Source organism: Anneissia japonica, unplaced genomic scaffold (genome assembly GCF_011630105.1).
Source record: "Anneissia japonica isolate Jap-2015-1 unplaced genomic scaffold, ASM1163010v1 scaffold287984_len174378_cov152, whole genome shotgun sequence".
Taxonomy (NCBI): Eukaryota; Metazoa; Echinodermata; class Crinoidea; order Comatulida; family Comatulidae; genus Anneissia; species Anneissia japonica.
The window spans coordinates 10,740-26,472 of NW_022749600.1; the positions used below are offsets into that span (position 1 = coordinate 10,740).

Genomic DNA, 15,733 nt, shown 5'->3' on the forward strand with positions numbered 1-15,733 from the left:
ATTAGTATATTGATCAGATGGAACAAAATATGTTATAGGTCTACACGTCCTTAAATGAAAAGTACTATTATTGTATTACAGCAAAACGTTTACGATATATTGCATTATAATATACCGTACATGTTGGTGATAATAGAAATATATCCTATCCATGTATATGACACAGTATTATGTACGCTTGAATTTTAACACTGACAATTTTTTTTTAAACCTATGCTTCAAAGTAGTCATCGTCAGATAATAATAGCAATTAGAAAATTGTCTACTATCTCGTTTTAGTAACATATATTATCTCTCCATAGGATAACATATTTGTGAGTGTTGTTAACCCTACGATGAAACATATTATTCGTTACTACAACAAGTCTAATCCTAGTAGAGTAGTGTTCCAATATATCTTTAGTAGCGAAATTCATCTTTTAGATGTAAACGTCAACGGTCCCAACATCCAACCAAAGCCAAAAAAGTGTAAGTAATTGTTCGTCTTAGAATAAGCATGGAGGAACTAATTCCTCCATTGAATAAGCAATTGTTATACTGTAATAGTATTTAATAGCATTCAACATATGTCTGTTCTCTTCCAGTACCGTGTGATTTACATACATGTAGCCACCTTTGTGTATCAGCCAACAACGGAAAACACGAATGTATCTGTAAAGATAACTATGTTTTATTACCAAATGGAACATGCAGTATTGGTTTGTGTATCTTACTTATTTATTATTGAAAACATCTATAGTCCGAAGATATTTTGAAAATAGTTACAAAACTCGCACCTCTTTTGTACCGACGGTAAACATTTGGTGAACCTGATGTCATTAATTAAAATTAAACTTTTCAAATTAAAGATAAATTTTATTGTTCTTTAATATTTTCAAAAACTATAAGAATTAAGAACTGGTCCTTATTTTACCACTCATATGTTTAGGACGGCTACTTTGCTTTTGGTTTATGAAAATGTGCCTTTTTAACTAGCGTATTTTATTATTTCTTTTCAGATTCAACAATCTGGTACCCACCGCGCTGCATAATAGGTAGCACGGACACCATTTCAATGTTTTACCCGACTTTAATTCATAGCTCTTTGGATGATAATCAACAATATATTAATCTCTTCCTTCGTAGAACTAAAACAATAATTACAGCTGTGACAGTTGACATATACAGTAATTTGTTGTTTTTCGCGGAAGATACAACAAAATCAATAAATGTTGTAAGAATGAAAGGAGGCGCAGATTTGAAAATAATTCACACTTACACTGGCGGTCGGGTTGATGGTAAAACATTGTGTTTATTATCATATTAACATTAAAGTATACAAAGGGAAAATGTAAAAAGTGAAAAAGAAAATATTTCTTCATATTTTGGTCAAAAAGTGCTTATACGTTTTCATTAATAGTTGATACTTAACAACTTGGAATTATAGCAGGATATAGCAAGTACCTACGGATTTGAATCAGTGACAACAACCTCAATTATTATTGAATTCATCGTTGGCAAACTTCCGGCTTGGTACATCAATATTTATTACATTTTATTGAAAATTAGTGAGCTTTGATCGTAATACACAAACATAATTAAACAAATTCACACTTCCGTGACCGCCTTGCGTTCTCTACACAAGTGTTGGCTCAAATCACGTCCTATATTATGATAATATAATATATAACGATAAAGATTTTCACACAACCTCAATTTTTGCGGATATTAATATTCATGCTTTACTTCTGACACACATAGGCTAAATCAGTGCAAGGAAAGTATAACAATTAACTGCGATGACCATATGCCTAGCACAAAACAGAAGAAAATATTTTCATTGATTCATTTATTTATTTATTTCAACAGTATTTTGTGAGGGTGGTCCATCGACCCAAAGCTGATCAATTGATACAATCTCATCACATAAAATATAAGACAATAATAGTAGACAGTTGCTATTGTTTGCACCATTCTTCTAAACCTAATTAGATGTTATTGTAATCACATCTATCAGAATTTGTTTATGACTGGTGTAACAATAGCAACTACCATATACGCCTCCAAAAGTTCATTAGTTTCATCGCCAAAAAGGGAGAGAAAAAAGCAGAGAACAGATAAATTACACTGAAAAAAGGAATAAGGGAAACTATAAGTTATCGCGAGAGCCTTCGATATCCTAAAACCCAATACACTATAGTTTATATTTTATTATATATCTAAATGTATACGCAGTGTTAAGGTGTGATTACAATCAAGTTTAAACATTGTTTACACAATAGGTATGGCTGTTGACTGGATTTCGCTTAACGTTTACTGGGTTGATTATCTAAAAAATCTTCTAATGGTTTCATCCTATGACGGAATAGCTCAATCAACACGGTTTTTTAACGTCATTAGGCCAAGGGCTATAGCAGTAGACCCAAATGCAAGGTAATTTTATTATTTAGCATAACCAACCTTTCTCGAATTTTAGGCTTCTTTATTGACAATACTGTATATTTGTGTTACTGTATGTAAATGATCCATTTTGTTTATCAAGGCCTAATCTTACTCATTATAACGTTATTATAATTATATTTCTTATTTTCGTCATGATGTAATAATTTTTGTTTCAACGATTTTATAATTAAAGATATATTTTTTCCTAAGAATGAATAAACTCTTATTTTGAATTTTAACATTAAATTCTGCGTCACGGTGGATTGAGATTCTTGATAAATTAAAAGTTGATAAAAGTTAGTGCAAACAATAATTGTTTAATTTGCATATGTTGTCCTGGACGTGTTGTTCAGTACGTAGGTCAATAGAACACATGAGTATGTTAAAATGTGTGGAGTTCTATTGAACGCAAATCGTAAGTCACTTAGGATTTGGTCGTCGCGTCGGGTGGACGTACGTGTGGTGTAATCGTTAGTGCTCTGGTGGTCTCGAAGTGCATATAGTTTTACGGTCGGACACAACTCATGGTTTCGGTGGACTCGAAGTACTATACACGGTCGGACACAACACGACGTTTATGGGATGTGCACCACAGTGACTACAACACCATTTCCTAAGTCACATTTTTGTTGAATAGAGAATTCAAGTAAGTTTCTTTTTATTGTTTTAATTTTGGAATTTATTTTCGAAGTTTTGACTATGCTTATGGAAATGTATTGAAATAATAAGGTGTTGGCTACCGTATGGATATAGCGTATCATGGCGAAACAATAATATAAATTTTGTAGTTAATACAACAATTACCATTATATGTAAGTTGATTGACTACAGCATTTATGTGAAGATTATTGCATCGTGTTTATACCATAGTATGTGTATTGATGTTGGTTTTGCGTAAACTTGCTATGGTCGAAGTGTTATGGGAATGCGATGACGGTGTGATTTTTGTGATTATTGTTATCAGTATTAATTTATGTTTATTATTAATTTATATCAATAGTCCACCGTTTACCGTTGAAGAGAGCGGGCAGTATTTCAAGTCTGGGCTATAAGCAAGAATAGATGTGTTGTTTTTGGAACCAATGGTGTGAATGTTACTAAATACTCAATAGAATGTATGTATGAACATAAATGTCATGGGTCGCATTTGTATCCAGTATGACGAGTGTTAGCCGGATATGACAATTTGTTTGATATGAATTAATTGCTGCAAATGGATATCATAACTTTGATGTAGGATATATCATGACGTTAGTTAATTAAGTAGGCCTATTTGTTTTCGTGTTTAACTAGCACTTAACTTTGGTTTGGTTAAACTATTAAATTATTGGCTATGATATCATACACTAAACAAGAATGAATGTTAGTTCATAACTATGTATTATTCGAGGACTAGTTAAATGAATTGAACATTCTAAAGGTTGTCATTCGTTAAATTATTAGATTATTGGTTATAATATCATACACTAAACAAGAATGAATGTTAGTTCATAACTATGTATTATTGGAGGACTAGCTATATGAATTTAACATTCTAAAGGTTGTCATTCGTTAATTCATATTAAGTTATTGGTTATGATATGATATACAGTAACCAGGAATGAATGTCAGTTCATAATTATATATTATTGGAGGATTAGTCATATGAATGTCATTCTAAAGGGCGTCATTTATTAATTCATATTAAATTATTGTTGCGATATTTAAATGATGGTCTGCATGCATTTAATTCTAGCGTCTCAGTGTTGAGTGAATTGACTATAGGTGTAAGTGTTAATTGATCCTGACATTCTGCTTAATAGTTGTTAAAAACTGTTCAGGATAATTTGTTTCTTAGGCCAAAATAGATGGTACAGAACAAGGTATGGCCAGAAAATTGTAAAAGACACTTTTAGCTCAGAAGTATCAAAGGTGTAATTATTCCAGAATACTTTTTAACTATTTTCAAAAGTATTTCAGCTTTACTGTACTCTTAATAATTTTATTTGTGATTACTGGACTGTTGTTTTTAGATTGTTTACTATTGAAGTATGAAGTTGACGCCTTATGTGCTTGTATTGATTTTAGTGTGTAAGATGTATCATGAATATATTATGAAAACGTAAATGTAAAAAAATCTCTACCATCAATCGTAAATCGTATAACGTTAAGGCGGGCTCAGGTCGACACGAAACTGAAAGGAACTCAACTAGTCGACTTGAGCGCTCTGCGCAACTGAAAGGAGCTGAACGCAACTGAACGGAACTAAACTCATGTCGACTTTGAGCAACTGAAAGGAAATGAACGGAAAGGAACTTGACTCATGTCCACCGGCAACTGAAAGGAACTATTGGTTTAAAAAAAATCCCATCAACTGCAAAATGTCTGTAATGTTTGTACTAGGACATGTAAATATGTTAAACAGGATTTGATTATATCAAATGTCCAATTTATTTTTTCTGCCCACTTAACAATTATACTAACGATAAGTAGTGGACAAAATTTAGAGTGTGAACTGTCCATATTATTGTAAGTCTGACAACTTTGATAGGTAGGTGTATTATTACAAAAAAATGTATCTCTGTTTTCTTTTATTATTTTTATTGTAATACCATGGTATTAAATACGAACGTATTTCTTTAGACTAAATACTTATAGGCCTATATTTTTTTTAACAGAATAAGCCATCTAACATTAACAAAACATTGTAATAAATTATTTTTTTAGTTAATGCATTTTGATTACGATTAATATCAGGATTAACGTTTTCAGTTTCCTTTGAGTTCCGAATCAGCATTTTGTCGCGCTGTTTTCAGTTCCTTTCAATTCCGCAAAAAGTCAAACATGGGCAACTGAAAGGAACTAAACTCAACTCAACTCAACTTGACACATGTCGACAAATATGCACGACTGTCAGTTCCGTTCAGTTCCTGTTAGTTGCGCGAAGCGTTCATGTCGACGAGTTGAGTTGAGTTCAGTTCCGTGTCGACATGAGCCTGTCTTTAGTCAAAACTACGGCCCAACCACCTCTTAGCTAATTTTATTATGCACTTCATCGTTAAAACCAACACTCAAACTTCCGGCCTCTACAACATCTTCTGGTACTTAAAAAAAAAAAACCACTTATTTTCACTAGTGCTCATCAATCACTCTCATTTGTTGCGAATAATAATAGGATCGTTTATTTTGCCGGTTTGTGTCAATAATAATTATAATTTAGGCGCATAGTAATACATTATTTTATGTATTGCACTGCTGTATTTTAGATAGAGTATATACGCTATTTTATTTTAGTATTTGACTGAATCTACTTAAATGGAACTTTATAAGTATCAACGACTCTTGAAGTTTTAATAATGATTTTGTATGCCTACACTATTAGTTACTTTATATTTGTTTTTTTTTTTTAAAGAATCAACACTATAATAATGTATATTTTTCATAAAACGCTATTGATTAGATTGATATTTTGGACTGAGAAGACATCACCGACAAAACTCGTGAGCTGCAATCTGGGTTATACAAATCGAAAAGATCTTATAAACACAAATCTGCTGAATCCATCAGGGATCACTCTTGATCACGCCCAAAGAAGGTAGTACTGTGTATTATTACAATTCAAAATATAAAATACATTAAATTTTATGATAATTACACAATAATATCTTGTAATACTTCACTTGGATCAAAAGGCATTATGATTACAATCATAAAATCAGCGCTGGTTCGAACCACAGCTCGATTGTTAGTATCAAGTCTTCTCGCATAAGGATGTCAGTTGCACAAATCTCACTCGTGTTCACTCTAAGCCCGGCACATACTCTACACCAAAGGTTTTAGAGGAGAGGCCGACACGATTTAATGGGGTACGCAGTGCGAGGATGCAGAGGATCGTTTTTAATGGCAATTCGCTCAGCCACCGACTATCAACAGTTACAGAACCATAGTATCAGAGGAGTAAAAATTCCCATATTCCCTGGTTCCTATTGCTAATACCTTTTAAAACTGCCTACATTTGAAACATTTCAATTCTTAGATTTTTTTTTTTTTTTGTATGAGAAAATAATGTATTTTTAATGATGTAAATTTAAAATAAGTAAGTTAAGTGAAAAACGTAGCGTACGCTTTCCTTTGCTTTTTTTCATAAAGGATTTATATTGTTGGTGAAGATAGTACACTTATATATACTATTGACTATGATGGTATCGAAAATGTTGACGTTATTGGCTCAAGTATCAGTCCTGCTAAAGACATCACTCTTTATCAGGTAAATGATTGAGACTTTGTTGATTATTATAATTTTTATTCTTTCTTTTTGCTATTTTCAACTTAGGAAAGCGACAGAGTGTACAGGTTCAAACACGTATTCCATATATTTACTTCTGTCATCATATTTTGGCATCATTACAAATGCGATATGTACATTTTATGTAATTATAATGATAATAATAAAACAATATAATCCTTATAATAGTAGTAGTAATGATAATAATGATAATAATAATGAAAATGAGAATAATGATGATGATTATGATGCTTGATAGGTTAATTCTTTTGCACATTCTTTATGACGATATACTGGGATAACAATGATCATCATGAAGATGACGATGATGATGGTGATGATGACAACGATGATAATAATGAAGACAGTGGCGGTATTGATAATGAAAACGTTGATGTAGACGGCGATAAAAAATAATGATAATGATAATAATAAGTATTGTTTGCACATGCCTCTTTCTAGGATTTCATTATATTAGCTGGATCGTACGAGCGACAGTCGGGATTTATTGAAGCAATACACAAGGTCTCTGGTAGTCATGAAGGTCGTATAAATGTGAATACTGCAGTCTATGCCATTGAAACCATTGATAAATCAGCTCAACCTATAGCTACACGTATGTTGGTATTTGTATCACATAAAAAGTATACAATTCAAAGAGATTCACACAACACAATTCGTTCGAGAGAAAAAAAAATATGCAGTATCTTATTTAATCATACTAGAAATTAAAAGGCAAAAATAAAAGTATTCACAGTACTAGACTCTAAAATCCATTAAATAATCCTTTGAAACCCCTTAATAATATTATAGCGCCGCCGACCCAAGCCTATTTACACTCCCATCGAAGGCATCACCCTCTCCGTCGGGGACATCGGACCCTGTTTGGCAAATCCTGGTGCCACTCTGACACATGTTTGTCTTTCTTCACCACAACGAACATTGTTAGCAACAATATTTAGCATTATTTTATCCTGATATATATATTCTCAAATTGTTCGCAACTCACCCCAACCATCTTGGGGCCGAGGTGGTGTGGACTCTTATGCACCCCTACCGTCAAATCCTGCATCCGCCCCAGTGTGGTTCTTTTAGTTTATATATTATAGTCAAAATGCGATGGGCATTCAACAAAGGGTCCAGTGAGCACAATGGTGTTTGATGAATACTTTAAACGCAATTACTATACGCAGGATTAGAGCCTTCATTCTTCATAATAATAATTGTCAATTTATATAGCGCATAATGTACAATACCTCTGTGCACTTTACAGCAGGAAGTGGGATAAATTATTTAAAGTTTCACGAAAAAACAAAATAATGGATAACATTAACATCCAGTTTGTTTTATGTTCATGTTTCTAAAGCAAAAACATAAACAAGGTGATTTATTTATTTTATGCAACGTGTTTATTTTGTTTTATACAGTGGCGGCACCAGCGTATAAATCAGGGCGTGGGGGTGGGGGAGTAAGGGGAAAGCAGTGGCGTAACAGGCGGGGGGAGCAGGGGGAAGACTGCCTCCACCGCACTGACGGACTGTACCGGGCTGAGTAAGAAGAGGAAAAAAGAGAGAGCGAGAGGGAGGGAAAGAGAAAGAAGGGGAAAAGAAAAGAAAAAGAAAATTGAAAGAAAAGAGAAAGACAAGAATAAAAAGGAAGAAATTATATGATTAGACACGGTTAACCCTGCACCCTCTTCTCTAGTTCCAAAAATGTCCACAGAGTTAGAACGAAATAGTTGTGAGTAATACATATCTGATGTAAATGATACACAAGCTGCAGGATGTTCCAATGTGAATGCTATAAAAAGTTCAAAATGTTCAAATGGTTTACAATCGAGAGACCAATTACAATACTCCACCACAAAGAGCTAGGTAAAACGATAATACGAACCCTCGGCCTTGTATTGACGATGACGTCATCAAAAACCCCGAAAATATTTAAAACAAACGGCCCTTTTTAGTGCCACCATAAGTAAAATGAGATTGTTAGTTTCTGTCTGCTTATTATTTCAATGCTATAAAAATAAACAAACCATATACAAAGTATATGCATTAAACAGCAACAATGATTGAGTCTAATACTGGGCTGTTGTATCTAAAACCACCATGTGAACTGCGCAAGATGAACAACTAGCAACGGTACTCAAAATAATTTCTTTTCTCCTTAGCTTCGTGTGCAAAACTTGTTTAATCGAATTTCCTATACGAAGTTTACTAAGCTTGGTAGGTATAATTTCGTACACGAACGCTAATTGGTTGGCTCGCCAAGTGCATTGCACATGTGTTTTTGTTTTCGTCTGGTTTCGTGCAGTGCACATGGGTTTAGACACCATCATAGATTTGTTGTTTAACACCCATGAAGGGCAATTCCGAAGTTAAACTTTCGTCGTATAGGTAATCTTACGATATTTTCATGTTCTGTATATAAATAACAGATATAAAATATTGAACTAATACACTAGACATATGATTTCATTTGAACAATTTATTATGACATTGTCCAGTGATAAATGAAAACACTAAACACATGGTTTTATTTGTAGGCCCAAACCTACAGTACAGTTGTAGGTCTAGCCTACATCATTCGTTTATAACGTACGTTTATTCAGGGTTATGTACGTATTAGGTCAAACGTCACCACACATTTAACCCAACCTCAATTTTACGAATCCCCCGATTTACATACGCCCTGTGGTCCCGTACCGTACGTAAAATCGAGGTTCTATTTTAGTTTCAAACACACGTTTGTAGACCTAATGTTATACATTCCGTTCAGATATATATATCGTTTTGTTTCTATACTTCTGGGGGGTGGAGGGGGAAGGTATCACACCGGGTCGTAATTTACTAGACGGGAAAATTATTACCTCCCCAGCTCCTATAAACGCCTACTGTATGGGCATAATTTATTAAGTCCTAGTTTCACAGCATCGAGCGAGGTTTCTTAGCTTACATTGTAATTTTGATGTAAATTTAATTGAAAAATAGGCCTATTTAGTATTTTTGTTTTCTCTTTCTGGCAAAGCCACCTTTATTCTCATTATTGCCCCATAAAAATGTACATAAAATCAATATAAGAACATAATAAATTAATCTTGTTTTCCTACATATTTTCATTTTCATCTTATTTTTTACAAATAATGTATTTTCATTTAACACTTTTTAGTTTTTTCTTTGTTTTCCCCAATTCTCATCATTACATTTCCTTTAGATTAGACCTTAATTTTAGTTCAACAACGAACATCCTGTTTTATTTAACATTTTTCTGCTTTTTAGTGTGTAAAATAAATCATAAAATTTGCTTAAATATCAATTACATAATAAATTAATCTCAGTTCTACACCTTTTCATTTCCATCTTAATTTTGTACAAATAATTTACTGTCATCTAACAATTTTATGTAGTTTTTTTTTTTTCAATTCACATCATTACATTTTCTTTAATTTAGACTATAGTTTGCACCTTAAATTTAGCTCCGCAATAAACATCCTGTTTAAATTATCATTTTTTATTTTTCCTTCTGCTTTTAACCATGATTTGTAAATTACATAACAACCTAATGTAATTAATTTATTGCTTTTTACATTCTTAACTACAAATAAAATATCAATATACGAAAGCATTTTTTACATGCTGTTTTTCTAGTTTGTTAATTATGTTAACTACACAATCCCAATAACCTTTAAGTCTTTGACACTCATAAAACATATTCTTTTCATTTTCCTCTTTTTTATATAAATAGCAATTAGGGTCTTGTTTTATGTTCCATACAACCAACCTCTTATTATTTGGTAAGATTCTATGTAATAACTTAAAATTAATCTCTGCTAGTCTTGTTTCTTTTATTCTGAAGGCCTTATTACTCCATATTAAATCCCAGTCAAAATGTTTACCTTGAAAGATATTCTCCCATTGCTTCTGGCATGGAGGAAAGACAATTAGTTTTTAATTTTCTTTCCTCCATGCTTCTGGGAAGTTGGTTCACAAATATTTGTTGTATTTGTTTAGTATAATATGTTTTTGAATTAACCTTTAACAACTCATTGTTTTCATTTATAATTGAAGGCTTCTTGTTTATCTTACTAATATATTTGCTTTATCCATGGTCTTGGTATTGCATGTAAAACCTGTTTTACCTGTATAATCCAGTTTCTTTGATTTATAAGAGCTGCTTTTAACATAGTTGGTGATTTTAATCTATTACCTTCACATATATCACCCACACAAATTATATTGGAATTAATCCACTCACTAAAAAACAAAGGTTTGTTCTTAAATCTAATGACATCATTTCCCATAGCAGTTGTTTATTTATTTCATTAACATCTAAATTTCCAGGTTGTGAATTTTGGTTTTATTTTCTAGTACAATTGATTTAAGCACATCAACATAAAATTTTGGAGTATTTTTTAAATGTATATTATCATTTATTTGCAGACAACTAATATGTATAAGGACTTTAAGGGGTGCAAATTTCTGCATATAATATTTTGGAATATCTTTCCATAACCCATCTTCGCCACATAACAACCTTTTTATCCATTGAAATTTGAGTGCAAGACATTGAGTGTAGAAATCAGGTGCATTCAACCCACCATCATTTATATTTCCAATTAACGTTTTACGTTTAACCTTTTCTGTGGAGTTATTCCAAATGAATTTAAACACGATTCCGTTATTGATTTTAAAAACTTTTTCTGGAACATCTATCACACTTGCATTATATACCAAATTACTTAGACCTAATGATTTTACAATGATTATTTTGCCTAATAAAGTGATATTTCTCTTTTTCCATCTATTGAGCAAGGTTTTTAATATATTTATTTTTTTCTGTCCAATTCATGTGGTAACATAACTTTGTGTCATGTCCTAAATATACATCTAATATTTTTAGAACATTCTTCCATTTAAGATTGTGCGCTTGTTCAGGACACGAATCTTTCAATGGTTCTATCCATATTCCATTATTTTTTTCTTTATTCAATTTTATTCCACTAACATTTGAGAATTTTCAATTATCTCAATTGCTTCAACAATACTATCATTGTTTTTTTAAAAACAGAGAAGTATCATCCGCTAGTTGACAAATTTTAGCTTTTCTGTTTTTAAACCCCGGCCTATTTAGTATTGTATTTGCGGGCTGACTGCAAATGTGTGCCTATCACTTCAATGTATCAAAGCAATCACCCGCTTCAATTTTGCATCGATTCAAATGCATGCTCCTATGCTATAGGGTGGAGCAAGTCTTCCAAGATAAGGATTATAAACCGTAGACCCAGTGAACACTATTAGCTAAAAATAAAAATCTGGATTGATAGTATTTATCTTTATGTAATACTGCACATTAATAATTTAAAATTGTTAAAAATAGTCGTTTATACACGGCTACGCCCAATGTCTGTTGTAAAAATTGTTACTCGAACACTAGATGGAAATCACAGTGAAAGAGAGATGGCACTACAATTAGTGCAGCTCAAAGAGTTTGAGTTTGGAATATCCTTTTCGGTCAAAAATCACTTCAATTTCGTTATATCAACGAAAAGGGGTGGGGCTAGACTGGGTTCCAGCCCCTAAACTTTGTCTTAATTAGTGAATAATGCTTAAGAATAAATCGATTTGGCACCAATGGCGTTCCATATTACTTATTTGCATGGCGTTCCATAATACTTTTTTTTTTTTTGGGATTAGGTTTATGGGGTTTCTAATTCGCATCAAAATGTTTCTCGACATAAACTGACGCTGGTGACGCTTTCCGAAATGTGCTAAAATACTACGAAATAATAATATAGAGACTTGTGGCAAGTCTAGGGGTGGGGAATGTCATATAGCATCTGTGCATAAACATGAATGTAGCCTTGTTCCGACGGTGTAAGTTACACCGGTGATATCGTAGTTCGAACAAGCGCTTGTTATCAGGCTGACACCGACCGTATGAACGGGATCACCTGATAGAAAACGAGCGCTTCAACCCGCAAACTAACACCGAAAATGACCGGATTTGCAAGGCTCTCATCCGACAGGACTTTCTGTTAATTGACTTGCCACATGTTGATTGCAATAACAACTGTAGCTTGATCACAGTCTCGTTTTCGAGGCAATTCTACTAGGCCTAGTTGGTTCATATCAACCAAAGCATCTTTTAGATTACCTTTTTGAGTTGTTTTTAACTTCATAATTGTCAAAAGTAATCTAAATAATTACAGGACAAATTTATATTATTACCGTTAGTTGTAAACATTTTTATGTCTTTTTTGTGGGAAATCCGCAAAATACCGCGTTCTCTGTGTCGAATGATATGGGGGTGAACGCCGGTGAGATACTGCATACGTACATGATTTTGAAATTACAGCTAATACATTAGCCTTATCTTTAGCCACTGCAATTCACACATTCTAGCAAGAAGAACCAATTGGAAGAACAACGAACAAAACGTTCGTACTCGCATAATACATTTAAAGGCTCGGGTTATAAATGCTCCTAAATGTTTTACCTATTAAAATAGGTAGGCTTAGGGTATTTGAGAAAAAAAAACTGTTCGCTTTTCGGAATGCTCTACCAAGTGAAGATGCCCAATTCAAAGCAGGCCTAGCCTAATGTAATTTCTGGTTTGTCGTCTTCGTTTTATTAAAACATCATCTTCAACTTTTTTATATTGGTGTATAATCGCTATAACTATCCGCTAAAACTCTCAGATAGACATACGATAAAATTTGATGCGACCTTGACTGGATTTCTCATTATCTTGCATCGGATAGGAGTGATCATGAGAACATGGCTTGTATCTACCAAATTATGTTTTTGCCACAACAGTTTTTGTAATGAAAATGGTGTTTATATAATTCTTGCTGACCGTTTTTGCAGTCTTTTGACAATATATTTTTCTCATGTGTTTCCTAAAAAAGGTTTGATTGTGCTAATATAAGGTCATTTTCGTTGAGATATGTAATTATTTGATCTTGGACTTCCTTTTCAACAATTTTGCTATGTGGCATACCACTGAGATTGTAGTTGTTAGAGCTTTACCTTTGTATATGGGGTTAGTCATTGAGACTTTCCAATTGTTTAGAACCATACCATTCATTCATAATTTAGTTATAATGGAACATAGAGATATCGCGATATAGCATGATGCAAGTGAAGTTTATAGCCTAGTATCGAAACTATGAACATCAATGTTACAATTTTTAAATAAGCATTCCATTTTTTTTTCAATATTGCCAGTTACAAGTGTCGTAAAATTTAGTGTGTAAATACAATTTTGGGTTTTCCATTGTGTCTGTTGTCTTTTTTAATTGTGTTTGAAATGTCTGTTCCTATATATTAAATAGTCGCTAACATATTTACAATCAGGATTTGGATGGATATTGTTTGAATTTTTTCTTTTCATCCTACAAACGTTTGGATTTTCAAATTTTACTCTTGCATTTGTTTATAAGTGAAAGATTATTTTAAGATGTTTGTCGGCTAAGCGTTTAACTTAATCAGTCATACATACTTTATGAAATGAGGTATGATCCATTTAATTTTATTTAGCTTAAGTAAATACAACCAATATGTAAAATAATTGTTGACATTATTCATTGATTATTCTAATAAAAAAACATCAATTCAATAAATATAGCAAATGTGCGTTTTCTTTTGGTCTTGAGAAGTAGAAATGCTTAATTATGATGGTCAGTCCAACCAATAGGCGGCTCTTCAAAGATGCTCTCTCAGACCATCTAAAAATTAAAAATCTAATAATCCAGAAAAACATTATAGAAATCGGAAGGAGCCTTGCTCCAAAAGCAATACATCTGTGGTGCACATTTTAGTTGACATAGTAAATTTGCATGCGCGAAGGGTCCCGACTGTACCCTTGAGCCAGGGCCCCTCACAACCTAGTTACGCCACTGCAGGTAGTCTGTACTAGAATGGAAGAAGCATAAGAGGGCCCACACAACAGTTAAATCGCGAAATGGAGCAACTGATCACTCAGCCTGACGCAGACTTGAAAATAGCGCATTTCAATTGAACAACTAAAACAATATTGTGTATTTTCAGGCTGACAGTAAATGTAAATTAAACTCCAGAATCTACTATCAATCACTTGTTTTATTCTTTTATTGGTTCAAATACATGGCCAATACAAAGCCTGAATCCCAGGGCCGTAAAAGGTGAAAGGTGCGTCGTGTGTACCAAATCGAGCTCAGGTCCTTCGCGACCAAATGAGGTTGGTACAGACTTGCAAATAGCTCATGCGGAAAATATGTTCTATCAGGATGATTATCAATAATTCATTAGATTTTACCGAACTATCCTAGATTTAGAAGGTTCGCATAATGGTATATTAAGACCAACATCGAATGCTCGATTATTGCATGAAAAAGACTTGTCCTCCTACTAAGACGATGGATTAACCTTGCTTTGGTTAGAATTGACAAAGATGTGACTGTAGATGGTCATAATGAACTTCCAGTGTGTTTTGCAGCAAGATATACATGACCCTCTTGAAATCCAGAATTTGTCACAAAAAAATAAATAAATAACTCCCAACACTCAGGGCCGTTATTTATTTGTTGTTTAATCATGTTTAGTTGCAACTAAATAATTCATATTATTCAAAATTTCAAAAAAGGTTTATGTAACATAAAACAACAGAAATTCATTAATGACTATCCAGATTTTTCAAAGTTTATAAAATAATACTCATATTGTAAAGACCTTTTACAAAATTTCGTTTAGGAGCTTATGACATTAAAGTAAAAAAGAACGATTGAGTTCGATTATGTAAAGTATTTTCTTATAAGGCAATTGGAGATGAGTTACATTTTCTTTTAGTTTACGTTTTGTACAAGGGTTTTTGGAAAAAAATTATTCTTTCATATTTTTATACATGTCCTTTCAAAATTAAGCTTTTATCTTTTATGGACGCCTTGTGAACGTTGATGTAGGTCGGTATACGCTGAATGTTCGCTGGCCATTCGTTACTCATTAGTTAGGCAAATGCTGTGTATACGTTATGCATTCGCTATGGCAAAGTTTCAGATGGACTGGACGTATT

At 32.9% G+C, this 15,733-nt stretch overlaps 1 protein-coding gene across 1 annotated transcript in view; it reads left to right on the forward strand.

The window, feature by feature from the left end:
- The first annotated feature begins 309 nt into the window (after window positions 1-309).
- Window positions 310-15,733, forward strand: part of LOC117121119 (low-density lipoprotein receptor-related protein 6-like) — a 33,072-nt gene continuing 17,648 nt past the window's right edge. Inside the window, exons 1-7 of the mRNA XM_033266220.1 lie at window positions 310-468; window positions 585-698; window positions 999-1,277; window positions 2,262-2,412; window positions 5,861-5,995; window positions 6,550-6,667; window positions 7,148-7,301. Of these exons, the coding sequence (XP_033122111.1) occupies window positions 336-468; window positions 585-698; window positions 999-1,277; window positions 2,262-2,412; window positions 5,861-5,995; window positions 6,550-6,667; window positions 7,148-7,301 (1,084 nt within the window). The 5' untranslated portion in view covers window positions 310-335. The remainder of the gene's footprint in view (window positions 469-584; window positions 699-998; window positions 1,278-2,261; window positions 2,413-5,860; window positions 5,996-6,549; window positions 6,668-7,147; window positions 7,302-15,733) is intronic.